This window comes from Heloderma suspectum, chromosome 2 (assembly GCF_057233095.1).
Source record: "Heloderma suspectum isolate Gila_16-S chromosome 2, 16-S_ref, whole genome shotgun sequence".
Taxonomy (NCBI): domain Eukaryota; kingdom Metazoa; phylum Chordata; class Lepidosauria; order Squamata; family Helodermatidae; genus Heloderma; species Heloderma suspectum.
Genome location: NC_139459.1, coordinates 26,470,827 through 26,491,353, shown reverse-complemented (window position 1 = coordinate 26,491,353; position 20,527 = coordinate 26,470,827). Strand labels below are relative to the sequence as shown.

The window sequence follows — 20,527 nt, the reverse complement described above, 5'->3', positions numbered from 1 at the left end:
TGTTTCTGTAGGTTCATTTTTTATTGATATGTTTGACTCTAATTGGCAATAAGCTGTTAGCCACTGTTATATATGACCTCTTATTACAATTGGCCACATTTTCTTCTCTACAGATACAAGATATCATTACTCAAGCCATCTACGAAAGCACTAGCTTTATCTTGCAAAGTGTCTATTCGATCAGATAACAGAGGCTTTCTCTCGTTGCAATACATGATCAGAAACGAAGATGGACAGATCTGCTTTGTGGAGTATTACTGTTGCCCCGATGAGGACATTACTGAAGCGGAAATATAGCTGTGAAATACAGACTGTTGTTATTTTCCCCCCTTCAGTAAAAGCCACCTGGGATAGTCAATTATAAATGAAAGTTTTCTGAGTGAGAGCCCAGAAGACCAGTTGGGGTGGATGGAGATGGGGTGGGGGGAGAAGCAGAATAAGAAGATTCCTGTCTTCTTCACCTAGAGGAAGAAAATCTAATAGAGACAAAATCTGTTGAGATGGAGAACTCAGTCTTGGCCTTTTGGCTGAGACTAGCAAGCATCATCAGGTGCGGTGATCCTTTGCGACTAGAAACATAGAATGACCGTTCTGACGTCTTTCATTGGAAGCACTAAATATCATGGGTGGGCAACTTGTGGCCCTCCAGATGTTTTGGCCTATGGCTCCCATCAGCTTTAGCGAGCATAACCAATGGTGAGGGATGATGGGATTTATAGGCCAAAACATCTGGAGGGCCACAAGTTGCCCACTCCTGGTGTAGGTGGATAAAATGCCTCCGCATGGCTACTCCTTGGAAATGTTCCTTGGGATTTGAACTGGTCAAGTATTTGAGGACCATGACTGCTGGGCCTTTTCCTTGACAGGACTTTGGGGGAGGGAGGTGGGGTGGCGGTGGCTGATGGCCAGATTTGACATTAGGTAGGAAATCTGTCCCACATTCTCTCGCACATGGGCACACACATCGCAGAAGTGTGGTGACTCACTCATGTCCAAAGGAAGCAGATGCATATTTTGTCTCTGCGCTTATCTTCCCTCCCTTGCCTGGAAGTGAGCTAGAAAGGGGGGCGGGGGGAGGGCGTGAATGCTTCCTTTCACACCACTTCTGACCACTGAAAGAAAAAGGGTAAAAGTAAGGGACAGAGTCTCTATCAAAGCTTCTAATGTGCCTTTCAGCCTCTTAACAATATAGGATTGTAGCCTGCCCTGTGCCTAGGCTCGGGGAGCCAAGAACTTAGGCCAATATAGTAGGGCTTAATGTAAACTAGATGACTTACAGTTTTGTGAACTGGAGAAAATTAACTTGATATAATTATTTTTTCACCTTTTTATAATTTTATTTCAGTATCCAGTATGTGACCACACATCTAGGTCTTCATCGCTCTGCCATCCACATATAATTCATGACCGATGACATTTAGCAAGTCACAACCTCTCACTGATTATGTGTGAAATGGTATCTACGTGTCCCAGGCATCTGCAAGTTTGTCCTTCACGTCCTTCTGAACTGCTTCATTGCTGTGGGCAGTAGAGGGAGTTTCAGCTACAGGGAGGTAACAGACTGTATGTGGGGGACCTGTGACCATTTTCCTGAGGCAGGGCCCCTTCTATGCCCATTCCATATAAGGAAGCAATCAGGAAAAGCATCTCTCCTTGCACAGTCAAGGTTCCCTATGACAGCGGCAGCCAGTAGCCTGATTCTCTTCCTCTGCCTTCCCCCTATTTGCATGTTTGAATGTTCCTGGTTCAGTTGGGCTGTGCTGAAATTTCAGATATTCCTATTTACTGGCATCCTGCTAGCTGTAAAATAAAAATGCAGTAGAAATCAATACTAAAAATGCTTTGCTGAGTAGGAAGCTAAACAAGATATTACAGGCCTGCTTTTCTTGTACCAGTGACTAGATGAGCATTTGCCTAGATATCTGGGATTGAGCAATTTAGCATTGCCCCTGTCTTCTGTTTTATACAGCTGGTTCCTTCATGTAGAGCAGGAACCCTGCAGAAAAGGAAGCAAAAGGTTTTACCCAACAGTTTTCAAACTTACACTAAAAATGATCTGGGCATTTATATAAAGCAAAACAACAACACACCCAATAAAATAGTGGTCAGTTACTTATCTATTTAAACTATATTGTTCTGTTTTGCTTGTTCTTGAGGAAATGGTACTAAGCAATAAGCAGGCTGATGTTCAGATTTATGATCTTGTCTGGCAATACAGAATTTCTCAAATAGTGAGCTACGCCAGCTAAGCTGCGGAAAATGAATAATTTTTACAAAGAACCATGCTGCTGCTGCCTTGCACATGTTGTTGAACTCTTAATTGGATGCTGTTATGTGTGCAATAAAACTGATGGTGGATCAGTCCAACATAGTGAAGTGGAAGGGTGGGGTGGGGGCTTAGAAGTCCAATTTCACATGTCAAGATAGTTAGCAACCACTTCCACAGCAATCTAATTGTGGAAAAACAAAACAATCCATGCTAATAAAATGGTGAGATAGTTCTTTCATGTGTTCACTACAGAATGCAGAACTGAGGTTGAAAGAGAGAAACAGAGAGAGACTGACCCTTTGGTATCCTCTATGGTTGAGAGGAGTTTGAACTTGGGTTCCTAGGAGCCAACTTCAACACCCTTGCCATCAGGTTTTTAGTGGCTTTTAAGGCATAGTCAAACAGAGGCTTTAACAAATCCACTCATCACGATCAGTGTGGCACCAGCAAGTGTGATGTGCGTCCATCCATCATCCCAACTTTGAAGCTGCAAAGGTGAGTGGAGATCGGCTAGCAGTTCTGATGTCATCCCCACCACCTCCCCAGCTCCAAAGGCTGGGGGTTGTTTGGCAGCTGGGGGGCCAAGATGCCCAGAGAGCCTTGGCCACAAAAGATCAAGCTAGGATGTCCCTCCCCCTTCTGGTCTTTACTACTCTGGAGCAGGTAAGATGGGCAGTCGTATGCCACTGCCTGAAAGAGTATAGAGTGTCTCCATACAGTGGTGCCACACTCACCACTCTACCACTGGCCTGTCTGTAGGGAAAGGCCAGCCAGTGGAGTGATGCTGCTTGGAGGCAGCTGAGGCATCTCTGACCAGGAGCACTGAAATGGCCACTCTCCTACCTGCTGAGAAAGATGGTGTGTACTGGGGTTGAGCAACTCTGCTTGGGGCTTCTCTAAGTGAAATCATTCAACCTGGCATACTACCCCCTGCCCCCAGCCCTTCCATTGAGAAAGGCCATGGGTGGAAGTTTGACTTGAGAGGGAGGTCTGGCAACTACAATTTTTGGCATAGCCAGCAAGGCCAGCCAAAAACCGTAGAGCCCTGTTTAAGCATAACATAGCTGCAAACAGATGTTGCTAGACATGGCCAATCCTGACTCCCTCGTGCATGTGCCTCATATGAAACAACCACATTTGTTACTGTCCCAAACAAGCCCCATCCCGTCTGCACGCATTGTTTTTGTGTGTGCACACAAAACATTTTATGCTGCCCTTAAAGTGTAAGTGGCTTCAGTGCAAAAACAGATAGTCAGTGTATGCTGTATGCTTCCTCCTGTGAAGTCTGGTGAAGTTTGCCCAAATTACTCCGCAGCCTCTCTCAACCCAGTGCCCTCCAGCTATGTTAGACTACAACTCTCGCTATCCCCAGCCATGGTGGTTGGGGATGCTGGGAATTGTAGTCCTACACATCTGGAGGGCATGGAGTTGGGAAGGGCTGCCTTAGATCAACTAGGAGTGACCATTAGGTAAAGGAATAGTGTTCATTTTGAGTTAAGAATGTAATAATTCTGGGAAATTGAGTATGATCATGAATGACTGAAGAATGGAAGTTTTGTAAGTTCATCCTTTGGCTGGATACTTTGCAGATCAGAACAGTTTAGCCTGATCTGAATTAGAAACAGAGCTGACCACCAAAAGCCATCAACTGGGATTGTGTTGCTATAAGCTAGCATGAACTGGGCTGTTACGCTTTCTGTATCAGTTTTGCTTCCCACCAAGAGCTGACTTTGTCCTTAATCTCCTCTATTCCAAAACACTTGTCTTCTGCACAAGGTGTTGTGGATTCCTATATGTTTTGATACCATTGCGCCTGTAGAGGGGAATCTGCATCAGCACTGGCAGCATGAACAGAAGGTCATATGCACATATGAATCTTGGCTGCATTGGCTTGTTGTGAATTGGCTGAAGATGCTGCCTCTCCAGCCAGCCATCCTGGAAGATCTGGGAAGGGATTAGCTTGATTAATACTGAATCTTCCAGACCTAGACAGGTTCCCAGCTCAGCCTCCTGATTGGCGGTGGGTTCTTTTATAAACCTGGTCAGGCCCGGGCCCCATTGCATGTGATTCCCCTCCTCTCAGATTGTGCATCCTAACTCTTTTAAAATGATAAAACTTACCGCTTCAGCATGTCCAGGAGCTCTTGTATCTTTTTACATTTCCTATGACAGGACCCATACATAGCAACCTGGATCTGCACACACTGCACAAATGTAAAACGGAAGAGATGAGGTTATACACGTCCCAATGTAAAAGTCAGTCAGTGGCCTTCTACCAATGTATGCGGAGGGTGGGAAAATCCATCTTGAGAATTAACCTGCTCTGACCTATTGTGGTTAGGAGAGGCTATCTTACTATGCTCATTGGTCTTTCGGTAGTTTCTTCTTTGGGCTGTGGTGAGCTGGTGGTTCACGGGGCGAGTCTATCCTTAGAACCCAGGTCTGAGTCCTGACACATTACAGCAGGGTTGGGGAACCTGTGCCCTTCCAGATGTCTGCTGGATTCCAACCTGATCAATGGTGAAGGACGGTGGAAGTAACAGTTCATCAATATTTGGAGTGTCATTGGTTCCTCGCTGCTGGCTTACAGAGGTGGAAGGGACCTTGGAGTTGGAAGGGTTGGAATAATTTGAAGGGACCTTGGAGATCATCTAGTCCAACCCCCTGCTCAGTGCAGGGTCTGCACTACAGAATGCTGCCGCAGCATCACTGACAGATGGTCATCCAGTCTGTGCCTAAATACCTCCAGTAAAAGGGAACCCACCACCTCCTAAGACTGTGTATTCCACTGCCAAACAGCTCTCATCATTAGGAAGTTTCTCCTAATGATCAGCCAAAATCGGCTCCTCTGCAACTTCCACCCATTAGTTCTTCCCTCTGTTCTCCACAATAAAATCTGGCAACAGATGGCAAACACAGATGCTTTAAGGGGAACCGAACACAGCTCTAAACCAGCCGTTCAGTTGAAGGCCAGTTTACCAGTTCCACTGGATCCTATTGTCTGACCCTAAATCTACAGTGCTGGAGGTGGAGAAAATCTGTCTCCTGCACAGTTCACTAGCCAAAATCTCTCAGGTCACAGAGCCAATTCCCACCGAAGAGCTTAGCAGATAATTTAAATTGCTACGCTCGAACAGGTCCTATACCTTGAAAACAGACGAATTCTGTGGGGAAGTTCCACCTTCAAAAAAAAAAGCTGCCTTCACTTAAATTCTCAAGGTGATAGCACAGTAACATGGTAATTACCTTACTGAGCAGCTGGTAAGCCTCCCTTATCTTCTCCTCTGCTAGGCAGATGCAGCCCATAATATACAATCTTTCAACGGCCTGTTCATTAAAATCACTGCAGATATCTTCCTGAGATTTAAATGAATCTTTGAGTAAATCATAGGCTTGCTGCAAAAGAAGAAAAAACAGTTGGAGGGAGGGAGCAATCCTATGGCCGCTAGACAGCCGTAGGATATGCTGTTTTCTGGGAATCGACCTCCCCCCATGTCCATGCTGCCTCGGAGGCAGCACGGAGAAGCCCTATCCTCTGCCCTGGCAAGAGGAGCGTGGAGTGGCTGAAGGCGGGGGGGGGGGCTGGGGGCGTTCCGGGGGGGGGGGGAGCGGATCTGCCAGTACGACACATCCTATCGTACAGCAGCCTCCTCTACTGTGCTCCCCCCCCCCAACCCGGCGGTTAGCCGAGAAAGGCTGTCTAGCAGGAAAAGCAGGGCAGGAGAGGCATGGAGGGAACAATCCCCCTGCCCCCAGTGCTTCTCCTGCCTTGCTTTGGATAGGCAGTTGCCTCCGAGTTCAGGGGTAGCCGCCTATCTAGATAGGATTGTGCCCTAAATGTATTAACTTATTTAGTGCAAAAAGAATGTGGGGTGAAGCTACTGTGAACCCTGGTATTTAGTATCCCTTCTAAGCATATGCCAATGTTTTGTGCTTGATTTCATATTTTTTTTAAGGAGAAACTGGCTTTGTTCTCTGTCTGATGACAGACAGCTATTTCTGCATGAACTTAAAGGGATTTAGCACTGTTGATTTAGATACTGCTGCATCTCAGAGTTAGAAATTCAGTAAGGGTGCATCCTATGCATGTTTAGACAGGAAAAAAAAGTCCTGCGAAAGCCATGCTGGCTGAGGAATGCTGGGAGTTGTAAGACTTTTTTCTGTCTAAACATAGGATCACACGTTTATATTTTCTTATGAGGTATGCCTTGGATTTTATTATAGATTAACTCTGATCCGTAAAGACATGAGGATCTTACACTGTCTAGTGTTGAATTATAGATCATTAGATTTATATGTGAAATCAATTTGCCCTGACAACAGTAAACTATTAAACATTACACCTGAGTTAACACTTCCTGCTTTATATTCTCCACTTGCTCGTTCCTGTCTAAAATAATACTATTTATTTTTAATCTGCCCAGTAACAACTATAAGGTTGCCACATTTCAAGGGGAAAAGATTGTAGACTGAACCTTGCCACCGCATAGTCATCTTAGAATAAGTTTGTTTATTATCATCCAAAAAGGCAGCAGTGAAAATTGTTAATTCACTGACAGCACAATCCTGTACGTATCCACTTGGAAGGAATGGAATGTACTCCTAGGTGAGTGTATATAGAAGTGGGTTTGAACCCCAGGTTGGCAGGGCAAATCCAGCCCACCCAGGGCCCTAATCCTTCCACTGGGGTTCCCCAGAGGATTATGCCCCTTTCCCCTGACAGCCAATCATTTGTAGTTTTCAAGCTTTCGCACAGACTGCCCCCCCCCCCGCATTTAAAAGGTTGAAATGCCTCTCCTAAGGCTTACTTAAGGCAGTAAGAAGTTGGTATTTTGGGCCCACCTACCATGGAAATATGGCCACCGAAAGCTTCTCTGAAATTGAATTCAACCCTTGGGCTGAAAGAGGTTCAACATCTCTGGAGTATAGGATTGTGGGATGTCGGATTACGCACAGTCTGTTCCGGTGGGGAATCTGTTTTTTTTGGGGGGAGGGGGGGAGGCGATCCGTTCCTCCCGCCCCCGCCAGAATCCTCTGGAGCGGCTCTGTGAGGATTCGGGGGGGGGGGAGCCCGGCTTGGGGGCCGCTTACCTTGCTGCCTGCCAGCCAGAACCGTTCACCTCCTCCCTGCCGATTGCCATTTCTTTTTCTTTTTTAAAAAAAAATGGCAGTAGGCAGGATGTGCCCATAGAAATATATGCAAATAGAGCCATGAATCTTGCTTATAAGTCTTACATGTCCATAGGTGTATACGCAAGATTCACGGCTCTGTTTTGCATATAAGTCTATGGGGACATCCTGCCAATCGCCTTTTTTTTTTCAAGAAATGGCGATCGGCAGGGAGGAGGTGAAGGGCTCTGGCCGGCAAGAAGCAGCCGAGTGCTGTTCCACCTCCAATCCTCCTGGAACGGAGGTAAATGGTGCCGATCCGCTGCGGATTCCTGAGGCTGGATTCAAAAGAATCCGGCCTCATTTGAATCCGCGGCGGATTTCTCCAACATCCCTAAAGACTGGCTGGCAGTGAGAATGTAGGAGGCACCAGACCTCAGGTTGAGAACCTCTTTCGTCCTAAGGGCCACAGTCCCTTATGAGTAGCCATCTGTGGCTGGGGCCAAAACCAAAAGTGACCTCCAATGGGAAGTTGATTGTAGGAGGGATCATAGCATGTGGGGAAGGTGGTTTAAACCTCCTCTCCTCAGCTGCAACCCACCCCAAAACTGAACCCCCTGTTGCAATTAGACTCTGAAAACATCTCCCATTGGCACCCCACTGCTGCAAGCTGCTCAACGGTGCTGGCTATGGGTTCTGCTCCCCAACACCCTTTTGCATGGCTGAATGTCTTCAGGCTACATCCCATTGGAGCTGCTGTTACCTTCCTTTTCCCCACTCGTCCAAGCCATTTACTGAAGTCTTCCAGGGCATTGATTGTCTTAGAATGGTCCATCCCCAGTGCCACTTTGTAGGCTGCGAGACTCTCACTGAGATACATTTCAGCAGTCTCTAGAAAATGAGTGCAATGCATGTTTTGCATTAAATGTATAATCTGCATCATCCTGAGTCACCCATCCTGAAGAATAAAATCCATTTAACATCCAGCTTCAGGGTTCGGGTTATTTCTCTTTTCCTAAACAGCAGATCCTAGCTCCGTGTCCACCCATTTAACATCTGTAAAACAGCTTGCAAATACAAGAGGAGCCAAAGCTTAGTGGCAGAGTACACCTCTGCATGTTGAAGGAGCCAGGTTAAATTCCTGGCACCCCTGTTAAAGGAATTCAAGTGGCACAGCTGGGAAAGACCTCTGCCTGAGATTGACTGCCGATCAAAGAAGAGGTGGCCATTCTGGGCTAGACAGAGCCAGTGATGCAGTTAGGTCATCTTAGACTCTGGATTTAATGGTCGTATACCCTTCCCTGCTTTAGATAGGAGTGTGTATTGCTTCACTTACTTCAAAATGTAGCAAGCCAGACCTGCTGTGTTTGGGGGCCCCCCTGCTCATTCTCCTGTGTGGGGCCCTGCCCATCAGCCCCAAAGTCCTACCCTGATGGCGCCATCAGGAGGGCCAATGACAGATTTTGGTTCGGAGCTGGATCAGCAGTCTTTGTTTAACAGACTGCCATCCCACCATTAAATGTAAAGGAGGGGGCTTAAGACAGCCTTCCCCAACCTGGTGCCCCCCCAGATGTGTTGGACTGCAACTCTCATCATCCCTAGCCATGGCCATGGGATAATGGGAGTTGTAGTCTAGCACATTTGGAGGGCACCAGGTTGGGGAAGGACACCTTAAGCCCCTATTCACTACTGGGCAGGTTTAAGGTCTTAGTTGTTGTTGTTCAGTCGTTCAGTCGTGTCCGACTCTTCGTGACCCCATGGACCATAGTACGCCAGGCCTTCCTGTCCTGCGCTCTCTCCCGGAGCGTGCTCAAGTCCATATTCATTGCATCGGTGATGCTATCTAGCCATCTCATCCTCTGCCGTCCCCTTCTCCTTTTGCCTTCAGTCTTTCCCAGCATCAGGGTCTTTTCCAGAGAGTTTTCTCTTCGCATTAGGTAGCCAAAATATTTGAGCTTCAGTGTCAATATCTGTCCTTCCAATGAGCACTCAGGGTTGATTTCCTTTAGGATTGACTGATTTGACCTCCTTGCAGTCCAGGGGACTCGTAAGAGTCTTCTCCAGCAAGTCTTCTTCTTCTTAGTACTAGTGTACAAAGCCCTAAATAACTTGGGACTAGGATACCTGAGAGAGCGCCACTTTCTTTACCAACGTGCCTGGTCACTGAGGTCATCGGAGGATTTGCTCCTGGTGGTTCCACATGGACCTATGGCCCGGTTGGAATCCACCAGAAAGAGAGCCTTCAGCGTAGTGGCCCCCTTCCTGTGGAATTCCCTGCCTTTGGCAGTCAGACAGGCACCAACGTTGTGTTGCTTTCGGTGCCTCCTGAAGACATTGTTATTTCGAGAGGCCTTCCCTGAGTGACCAGCCACGGTTTATTAAGTTCAGAATCAGTTCTTTTAAAATATTTTAATTATGGGGTTTTATTGTTTTATCTTGTTGTTCACTGCTCCAAAATCTTTGATCTGGAGTGGTATATAAATATTGTAAATAAATGAATAAAGGGGAAGCCTGGCTGAAGTTATTTACACATGTGCATGCATGGGAAGGCAACTGCGCTCCAGTACCATCTGTATTTGGGATCTCCCTTGTTCTTAGATTCTTGGGAAAGTTACTTTTCTTTTACTCTCAGCAGTTTGGACTCAACCTTGATCCCAAGAACTCTAATGGCAGAGGTGGGTGGGCCCTCCATGATCAAATAAACGTATCCAATCCAATTATATCTTGCAATGGAAAGCAATAAATGATTTGTCCCAGTGCCTTTCTCTGTACTTACCAGCATGCGTTTCTTCTCCAGTTGCAGCATAAGCCTTACCCAGTAACAATGCTGTTGCTGCAGCTTCAACGCTGAATTTCGTATGCAGAGCGAGAGAAATGGAATGGGCCTGTTGGGAAGAGATGGACAGTGTCGATTCACAGTGCTGTGCAAGTCTACTGTCTACCTGAACATTTTTGGTAGCTCCCTGAAATATCTGGCAGTCCAGTCCCCCAAGATCTTATAGTCTTGCTCATAGTCTAAAATGGAGGGACCAGATCTAGCCCATAATCTGTATCTCTCCCAAGAGTAAAACTAGAGCAGGAGAGCATAATAAGCTCTTACCCAGGTTGCAGCTGCATAGAAAAGGAGCAAGTTAGATGGAAGTGGCCTGCTGTTTACTGCAAAGCAAACAAAACAAATTTTGAAAACTCAACCTGGAAAACAATTTCTTGGGTGGTCCAGAATGCAAAAATGTCTAGTTAGTACTTTATAAATTTTGGCCTGATGACTGATGTCCCCAGTTACTGATTATTGGCATTTTACCACCATCTCCCAGTCCAAAGCTTTGTTAGTGCATGGAAATGTAAGGACTGAGGATACCAAGGCATGTGTTAAAATGAAAGGAGAGGAAGACTCAAAGTAGCATTTCTGAGTACAACGTTCATTCATACAACATCCAGACACGGCAAATACTCAGGGCTTCTCTACACAGGGCTTTTATCCTGCTATTGAGACTGATTACGCGCAGACATCTGTGGGTCTTTTACATGACGTTGTCAACCTCCAAGGTGTCATCTCCTGCACTAAATGACCTTTATCCCATCATTTTAAAGATCGGAGATAATAAGCTATCAAATTACAGTGTGTTGAATTTCCTTGTGAAAAGAGAAAATCCCGCAATAAGAGGCGCTCGACCACAGCACCATCTTATGGCTGTATAATGAAACATATAAAACAGCACAGATAAGGGGGGGAAGGGAATCACATGTAAAGGGAGCCCGTCATGCTCCTGCATTTAAAACAGAAGCAGAAAGCCCCTGTAAAGTTGTTAGGGATGTACGAAAATCACTTACCTTTCGTGGATTATGCTGATGGTGGTGGGGGGAGGCGCTCCGTCCCTCCCCCCCCCGGAATCCTGGATAGGGCGGGGAGGTGCTCCGTTCCTCCCCCCCGGAATCCTGGCCGGCTGGCTGTGCTCCACAGCGATTCTGCGGAGCTGCCAGCCGGCTCCGCCAGCAGCTGGACATCCAGCTGCTGGCTAGCAGGGACGCAAATGGCGGCAGCCATAGCCGCCGCCGTTTGCGTCCCTGCAGTCGGCCATGATAGGCTACGTAAATGTTTATGTAGCCTATCACGGCTGACTTAAAAAAAACAAACAACAACACGTGTACGCAAATGGCGGCGGCCATGGCCGCCACCATTTGTGTTCCTTATTTTGGCACGTCTTAGTCTACGTAAACATTTACATAGACTAAGATGGCGAAAATAAATGCAAATAGCGTAGCGTCTACACTATTTGCGTTCCCCTTATTTTCGCTGTCTTAGTCTACGTAAATGTTTGCGTAGACTAAGACATGCCAAAATAAGGAACACAAATGGCGGCGGCCATGGCCGCCGCCATTTGCGTATGCGCGTGTTTTTTTTTAAGTCAGCCGTGATAGGCTACGTAAACATTTACGTAGCCTATCACGGTGTTTTTTTAAAACCTAGCCGTGATAGGCTACGTAAATCTTTACATAGCCTATCACGTTGTTGTTTTTAACTGGAAATGGCGGTGGCGGCAGCCGGTCAGAAGATCGGCAGCCGCCGCCGCCGCCAGGAAGATCTGCCCAAGGTAAGTCCTGTCCCGGGGGGGCGGGCCGTTCCGCCACCAATTTGGGGGGGGCCGAATGCGCTGGCATTCGGCCTCCCTGAGATCCGTGGCGGAACTTTCGTACATCCCTAAAAGTTTGTGGGATTTTAGCCTGGTGTAGAAATGCTCTCAGTTGCTGTTCACTCTGGATGATAAAGCAAGAAAAATCGATCCATCATCATATCACAATGGGAGAACTATTCTGCTTAGAGGGAAGTAAAAATTGTCAAATGAAGCCTCTGCACCTTAAGAACATAAGAGCCATGCTGGATCAGACCCAGGGTCCATCTAGTCCAGCATTCCGTTCACACAGCGGCCAACCATCTGCCCACAGGATGCCCACAAGCAGGACAGGAGTACCATACCACTCTCCCTCTTGTCTTCTCCAGCAACTGGTATAAAGAGACATCCTGCCTCTGGTACTGGAGGCAGCATAGAGCCATCATGACAGATAGCATTGACCTTTCCTGACCATGACAGCTACGATGGCTGCATATAGTCATAAGTGTAAAAGGGTAATCACATGTGAAGATATTACGACCAAGAGGACTAGAACATACAGGTGAAGATCACAGAAATGATAGAAAGAAGAAGAGACCACACAGCACATTCCTCCCCTATGGGATGAGCTGGGCTTTCTCCCACTTTTGCAACTGAAATGACAGGCAAACAGAAATTCAAACACTGGCTCAGCCATCAGTCCTGTTTGCCTTGCTGTTTTTACAGCATTCATGTGTCACATGAATATTCCATGCGTTGATCTCTTCATTTATTAACTTACTGTTTTTAAAAAGGGGGGGAAGTGCCAAACTGCTCTGGGGAGTGGGAAAGGGAGGCACTGCCAGGAAATGTCGGGTTCTTAGTGACATCATAAGGATACAGCCTTATGATGTCTGTGCTATGCGTAGCTGGCTTCTTCAGACTTGCAGTAGTCTTTCCCCCCACCCCGAGCTTAAACATAGAGAGGAAGAGGTACATTTGGACTGAACTCAGTGAGGGTGCTTCTCGAGCAGTTCCTCTGCGCTAAAAAGAGTATGCCTACAGTCACTATTTTACTGAAAAGGGTCTATTCTCTATTTCAGCCTTCCCCAACCTGGTGCCCTCCAAATGTGTTGGACTGCAACTCTGAACCCACTGGGAATTATGGGAGTTGCAGTCCAACACACCTAGACAGCACCAGATTGGGGAAGGATGCTCTGTTTATGTTAAGGCTGCACTCCTGTGTGCACTGAACACATTGAGATTTGCTTTTGAGTAAGCATGCATAGGATTGCCCTGTAAATGACTTATTTGCTGACAAAGATGGACTGGGCTGACTGGATACAACTACCCCGATGTGATACGCTATAGCAGAAGGACAGGACAGTAGTCTATAACCAATATCTCTTCATTCCTTCTCCAATGTCCTGATGAAGTAACTGTGTATGCAGTGCAATGTATGCTAGGGACTGTGGTTTATACTCATCACTACAATAAACAACTAAATAAACCTGGATTCTACACAAAGAAAAGCTGAATTTGCACAAATTCAATGCACAAATTATGCAGTTCATCTTAATTTGCATACAGTTCCTGATTTTTCATATTTTTCTTGGCCCTTATGGGAGGGGACAATCCAAGGGCCACTAAAGCCCCACCTCCCTGACCACTGGAAACCTTGTTTTCTGCCTCACCTTCACAACTTTTGAAATATCACCAGCAATGACTGGATACTTCCCTGCTCATTTTTGCAGCTTTAAGGTCAGCAAGCTTGCTTTCACATTATAAATATATGACAATGGGGGTGCCATTATACTTTTTACAGTGCAATCCTACACATGGCCAGTCTCAAAAGGAAGTCCCATTGAGTTTAATGGGGCTTACTCCCAGGCAACTGGACATAGGATTGCAGCCCTAGTTAGATTAACACACAGGACAACTAGCAGCTCTATTAAGTCAAAGTCATAAACTCAGTTCTCATGCTGTGCTCATATTTTTATGAAGTTCTTTACCTTTAAAAAATATCCTATGGATTGCTCATGACCTTTCTTCATTTGTTCAGTTTGGGCTAGGTCCAAATAAAGATTTATCAGTTCTGGAGCCCTCTCTCCTTCAGATGAAATTATAATATCAATTGCCTTCTCAAAAAGTTTGGCTGCCAAATCTAGTTTGTTTTCCTGCAGGCTGGCCCTAGAAGAAAAGAATTATTTTCAATTAGATTTTCAACTATTTATATTAAATTAAAATATTAATATTACAGTAATAAATTTAATTCTGTTATTTAGAATTTATAAAGCTCGCCACATCAGGAGATATTGGAGCATGTACAACAATTTAAAATACAAAAAATTTACAATAAAAGCAGAAAAAAGTAGCTGCTGGTAAAAATGTAAAGCTGATGTAACAATTTTAGATGGTGCTGCCTGACAGAAAACCATATGCACTGCAATTGCACAACCCTTGCCAGCAATTGGCAGATCCTTATCCATATAACATACTGTCAGGAAATATGGGAAAAGTCCCAGCATAGTGAGATCTTTGCACTGCAGGATCCAGGAATTCATTAAGGGCAGAATCCTATGCATGTTTAGGCAGAAGAAGTCCTTCAACGCCTTAACTGCACAATCTCGTACATATCTACTCAGAAGTAAGCCCCACTGACTTCAGTGATGCTTACTCTCAGGTAAGTATAGGATTGCATCCCATATATATGTCCTAACACTTTACATGCATAACTCAGGATCTTTGCCAACTCAGGATCACGCTATTGGTCTTTAGTTTACCTGCCCAATGCTGCAATAAGGTCTCTCTCAGATACTTTAAGTTCAGGAAGCCCTCTCCAGTCGGGCACCTGCAGTTCTGCCATAATTCTTTCAGCCTTCTGCAGATTGCGGTAGGATTCTTTGCCAGTTGAAAAGTCAAGGAAAAACAGTAAGGCTCACAGACTATTTTTAAAACAACGCCCCCCCACACACACACACACCCTACCTTGCAGTATTCATCTGGAGCATCAGTTATTTTGCCCAGTCTTAAGCACTTTTCTGCCTGTCCATTGGATTAGGCAATTACTGGGCTCCGGGGTCAATGGCTACACAATTCAATAAATCCAGAAGCAATCCTTGTGTCGCTGCATGCACATTACAAACGCAGACTGAGTTGACTGTCATGGATTTGGGCAAAGAACCCTTAAGAGTGATGTAGTTCTGTGAACTTAACTGAGAATTTTCTCTGTGCTTGTTCAGAAGAACTGTCTAGCCCAGGGGTGGGGATATTTGAAACATCTGCAACTGATTCAAATGAGTTTGGATTTCTATGAATGTGACCTGTGGATTCCACAGTGGACTGACGTTTTCCAAGTCACGTGGACCTGCAGACTGTTTTTTTTTTTACCGGGGGGGGGGGGATTTACTCTAGTGCACATTAGTGCAAGTGGAATGAAGATCTCATACATCCCTAAAAGAAATCCGATTCCATCAGTGAGTGGATGATGGAATGAAAGATGCTTGACAATCAGTGAAATACAGACCGAGTGGATTTAGCAAAATCTGTACATCCCTACCCAAGGGTGCTGAACCTCAGACCCATGGATCAAATCCAGCCCTCAAGGCCACACCCACTTCCCCTGGGCCCACCTCTTTCCTGGAAGGCAGTAAGACCTTTAAGCTAAAATATGGTGGTAATGCTGGTGTTCTGGTTGCAGCCCCTTTTGCTTTTGCCATGCCCACCACTGGAATACAGCCCCGGAGAGCTTCTCAAAATTTAATTTCTTCCTCGGGCTGAAAGAGGTTTAGGTCTAGCCCAACATTCCCATGTTGTTCACACACATGCTTAGTTCCTGAATCAACGTCAGGAGCACCTACCTACAGCCCAGTGGCCAGATGTATGCCACCTGCCCGGTGAGCCACATATACAGCATGTATGGACAGGGCTGGTCCAAGTGATTTTGCTGCTTGGGGTGGAGTAGTAAGTAGACACCCCCCCCCCATGCACCCAAATCAGGGGGCATAGCAGCATATTACCCAAAGCCAGGCAAGTTATTTTGGCTCATGAGGCAGAAAATCCCACAAGCACCTCTCCCCATGCCTGGCAGTAAAATATCATAACTGATTAAATAACAATTTGTTGCTCTTTCATGACACCCAATATCTGCTGCCTGAGGCGGCTGCCTAATAGTAGAGCCGGCCCTTTGTATGGATTGTGATACTGCCAAAGAATCTGTGTAGGGAAGTCTGCATCCATGCACAGATCTCCCTTGCTGGATTGGACAACGGCATACAAGAGCCTTCCCCTGTCTGGTGCTCTTCAGATGTGTTGAACTATGTCTCCCATAATCCCCAGACAGCACAGTCAATTGCCATGCTGCCTGGGGGTAATAGGAATTGTAGTCCAACACATCTGGAGGGCACCAGGTAGTGGAAGGCTGGTGTACAACTTGAAGAAGACAAACTGCACCATGTAAAGTTCACATTTTTGAGAGATTCCAATTTATTTTCCAAACTCTGCAAGTCACATTTATATGCCTGCTTTCCCTCCAGGAACTCACAGAAGCATTTTAGCCTCACAACAATCTTGCGAGGTAGACTGACTGCCTCCAAAAAGCCTCCTGGTGAGCTTCATAGCTGAGCACAAGAAACTTCTTTGCTCGAGTTTCACACATCCAAATCTACCACTCTGGTCACTGCATTGCAAGGATATTTTTTCTGTATCAGATTTGCTATGCCCAAGGTATAGTAGATGGTCACAAGAGTACTCAGAATCTCTCCCCTGTCTTCTGAGGATGCTGGAGGGGCACCTTCTCCTTTGAAGATTATATGCTTGGCAGAGTTTGCATGGTGTATAGCCTGAACAGGAAGACCTGGGAAAATTAATAAGAGGACTTTTAAAACAGGTTACTTTAAAAACATAGAAGGAAGTCTGTGCTCGCCCGCACTAGCTCTATACAAATCTTTCAACTAAATGTTCCTGTAAACCAGGGGTACAGAACATCTTTCAATCCCAGGGCTGAATTCCATTTCAGAGAACCTCTCAAGGGCCAAATTCCAGTGGTGGACAGGGCAAAAGGCAAAAAAAGGAGGGGGCAAAATGCCAGCATATTTTAGTTTAAAGCTTTGGGAGAGGCATTTCAACCTTTTGGAATGGGGAAAAAACTGCACAGAAGCCAGGAAAGCACCAAATGGTGGTTGGGGGAAAGGAGATGGGCCCGAGAGGAGGGGGTAATGGCATTCTGGGGCATGCCTGGAGTTGTAGGCCTTTTTTCTGCCTAAACATGCATAGGATTGTGCCCTTAGTCTTTAAGGTGTTTTATGTCTCATTGGGCACAATCCTATGCATGTTTAGACAGAAAAAAGGCCTACAACTCCAGGCATGCCCCGGCCAGCAACGGCTTTTTTCTGCCTAAACATGCATAGGATTGCGCCCTTTGTGGCTTTTGCTGGGCAAAACCAACACAGCTGTTCTTTTTGCATAATGCATTACCATTATGAAAGCATTAAATGGCCACTAGATGGCAGCATGTCCCTACTCTTTTCCTTTCCCAACCTGTGTAATTTTTATTATGCGACCCATATAATTGTTCATATTTCAATCTTAAAGTGTAGTTGAGCTTCTGCTACATTATTCTTGCCCAGCTAAAAGCTAAGATGGATTACAATAAGCTACAGAGAGCCAGAGAGAGAGAATGAGAGAGAGAGAGAGAGAGAGAGAGAGAGAGAGAGAGCGCGCAAGCCTTTAAAGAGACAAACGGCATGTGACATACACATTGATTTTCACATTTTCCCACATCTCTCATTCAACTCTAACCCTACAGGGGTAGCAGTCTTTGGAGGTGTTCCAGGCTTCTGCTGTGATTAGGTTTGCCACCACTAAAAAGACACCTCTGTCGTTAACCACTATGTGACAGATACATTCAACAGGTAGAGTTTCAGCATTACCATGTCAACATTCTGCTGCTACAAGCATTACCTGGTGAATTCCTGCCTGTTAAAGGCACAGAAGGGAAGGGGGAAAGTGGCAACACTAGCCAAGATACATCAGCAAGAGCACAGGACACCACAGTGATATAGGGTGGCCAAAAAAGAGGACAAACATTACCAAAAAATAGATGACAGTCCTCTGACAGCCCTTCAAATAAAGGACTGTCCTCTGTAAAAGAGGACACCTGGCTACCATGTCAGCAGTGGCAGAAGTGGACCAATTACCAATTACTTTGCTAGGGCCTGCTCTCTTCAGCGGCTGTAGCTGAGGTTAGCATCAAGGTTCCTGTTTCCTTTGTCCTGACAGGATCAATGGAGAAACTTTACCTTGAAGTGTAAGGTAGCTGTGAGCAAGATTGGCGAGAGCCTTTGCCAATCGCCAGTGCCCATTTCCATAGATAATTCTAGTGAGAGCTATACATTGAATCCGTTCCCTGCAGGTGTTATGTCCCTAGAAGAAGAAAAAAATACACATGGTAGATGTGTAGTTAAAAAGGAAACACGCAACTGAGCTGCTTCCTGCCTCCTTCCACCACAGCACCATCAGCTACATTTCAAGGCAGGGAGACTCTGAGTTGGAACACAGGCTGTGTCTGCCCTGGTTGTTTTTCAGGCATCGATTAGGAGACAATGGCATTCTTTTCCACCTGCACACTAAAACAAAGGTCGGAACTGCATTGGGGCAGATCCTTGGGTCAGTTTTACTTGGTAATACACAGACACATGGCTGATGCATGAAATCTGCACTGTGCCTCAGGAACACTGGCTGCCACCCGTATGGTGAAGCATGCGCCACCCACTCAAGGGAAAGGGGTGGGGGGAACCTTAGAATAGTAGGGTTGGAAGGGGGCTATAAGACCATCGAGTCCCACCCCCTGCTCAGTGCAGGAATCCAAGTCAGAGCATCCCTGACAGATGGCTGTCCAGCCTCGTCTTGAATGCCTCCAGTGTGGGAGAGCCCGCCACCTCCCTCAGTAATTGGTTCCATTGTCGTATTGCTCTAACAGTCAGGAAGTTTTTCCTGATGTTCAGCCGGAATCTGGCTTCCTGTAACTTGAGTCCATTATTCCGTGTCCTGCACTCTGGGATGATCAAGAAGAGATCCTGGCCTTCCTCTCTGGGACAACCTTTCAGGTTCTTGAAGAGCGCTATCCTATCTCCCCTCAGTCTTCTCTTCTCAAGGCTAAACATGCCCAGTTCTTTCAGTCCCTCCTTATAGGGCTTTGTTTCCAGTCCCCTGATCATCTTTGTTGCCCTCCTCTGAACCCTCTCCAGCTTGTCTGCATCCTTCTTAAAATGTGGTGCCCAGAACTGGACACAGTACTCCAGATGAGGCCTAAGCAGTGCTGAGTAGCAGGGAACTAGTACTTCCCAGGATTTGGAAGCTATGCTTCCATTAATGCAGCCCACAGACATACAGATTTGCACTGAACATCCTAGAGACCATATGAGAAGCAAGGGAGACAGGAGCAGGCAAAGGGAACATCAGGACCTGTTCCAGTTGGACTGCCCCTCGCCTGGGAGATGAGAGGGGAAGCAGAGCCATCCCACGAGGCCCATTTGTCTGGCAAGGGCTTTCTCCTGTGTCGCTTCCAAACTGTGTACAGCACTCCGTCCAGAATTACAATTGGCCCCCACTCTTTTGACTTCCAGGAAAGGTGTGAAGACACATCTCTTTAACCTAGCCTTTTAATTATGTGTGTGTGTGTGTGTGTGCATGCGTGCGTGTGTGCATGCGCACTATTGTCTTAATGTTTTGAATTTTTTATTAATGGGTATCTGTTTTTAAGGTTGTATTGTTTTATTTTAAATGGGTTGCGTGCTGCCTTGGTGGCCTTTTTGAAAAAAGGGCAGTACAGAAATAATAATAGTGAATAATAATAAACAATAGGCAATGGTGTGCTAGATGGAGAACTAGTCTGACCTGGTATAAGGCAGCTTCCCTTGTATTCATGATCTTGTTCCCCTTCTTTATCAAAACAGATATGAAGTAATGTTATAAAACTGAGCGTGTACAGAGTGAATTTCTCTTACCGCTGAAGCAACTGATGCCTGCCCCTACATATATTTATCACATTTCCCCCCACCCTTCCTCCAAAAAGCTCAGAGTTATATACATGATTCCCCCCTCATGTTTTATCTTCACAACAACCCTGTGAAGTAGGTTCAGATGAGAGGTCATGCATGAACGGCCCAAGGTCATTTAGTGAGTCTCATGGCTGAGTGGGGATTTGAATCCAGGACAATTGGCAGGGTGCCCCCATACAGATCCAAGCCCAGACGTTATTTAGAAATTATGCATGGCACCCATATTCCTTGACAGAATTCTGAGAACACATTACAAAAAGCACCTTATGGTGATGCTCCTGTATCAACATTAAAGCTATATGAATCCATTAACATCCACAACTGTGCAGGCATGAAAGGAAACAAACAGAAAGCATTACCTCTTTTTTTTTAGCGAAACTTTCTGCCTTTTCCTGTGCTTGAGTTAACTTAGCTGCTGGTGTGGTAAACAGCTGGGCCCTCATTTCTTTTTCTTCGTGGTCACTGTTTGCTTCATCCATGGTCTCAACAGTGCTTGCTCT

The 20,527-nt window shown here is 45.9% G+C and overlaps 2 protein-coding genes across 9 annotated transcripts in view; one reads left to right on the top strand and one right to left on the bottom strand.

The window, feature by feature from the left end:
- The window catches only part of RAD1 (RAD1 checkpoint DNA exonuclease), an 11,355-nt gene extending 8,991 nt beyond the window's left edge, over positions 1–2,364 (top strand). For 4 of the 8 annotated variants that reach the window (XM_084833041.1, XM_084833040.1, XM_084833037.1 and 1 more), the window contains exon 6: positions 114–1,328. In XM_084833041.1, the coding sequence (XP_084689167.1) occupies positions 114–297 (184 nt within the window). In that variant the 3' untranslated portion in view covers positions 298–1,328. Of the gene's footprint in view, positions 1–113 lie in introns of all 8 variants that reach the window. The other 4 variants (XR_014787572.1, XR_014787570.1, XR_014787571.1 and 1 more) reach the window with 3 other exon arrangements.
- TTC23L (tetratricopeptide repeat domain 23 like) lies at positions 1,326–20,527 on the bottom strand. The gene is made up of 10 exons (XM_084833042.1): positions 20,387–20,527; positions 18,267–18,390; positions 16,663–16,822; positions 14,751–14,876; positions 13,980–14,157; positions 10,155–10,263; positions 8,142–8,269; positions 5,516–5,665; positions 4,391–4,473; positions 1,326–1,996 (listed from the first exon to the last, which is right to left on the bottom strand). Exons 1-10 carry the CDS (start codon positions 20,504–20,506, stop codon positions 1,915–1,917), a joined length of 1,260 nt encoding a protein of 419 aa, XP_084689168.1. The 5' UTR covers positions 20,507–20,527; the 3' UTR covers positions 1,326–1,914.

What these genes read in the sequence shown, in the direction of transcription:
- TTC23L (XM_084833042.1), bottom strand. Translation starts at nt 20,506, where the DNA reads ATGGATGAAGCAAACAGTGACCACGAAGAAAAAGAAATGAGGGCCCAG. An exon ending in GCAAATCTGATACAGAAAAA is followed by an intron (nt 14,877 to 16,662) that starts ATATCCTTGCAA and finishes TGACTTTTCAAC; the next exon opens with TGGCAAAGAATCCTACCGCA. An exon ending in CTCCTGGACATGCTGAAGCG is followed by an intron (nt 1,997 to 4,390) that starts GTAAGTTTTATC and finishes CCTTTTCTGCAG; the next exon opens with GGTTCCTGCTCTACATGAAG.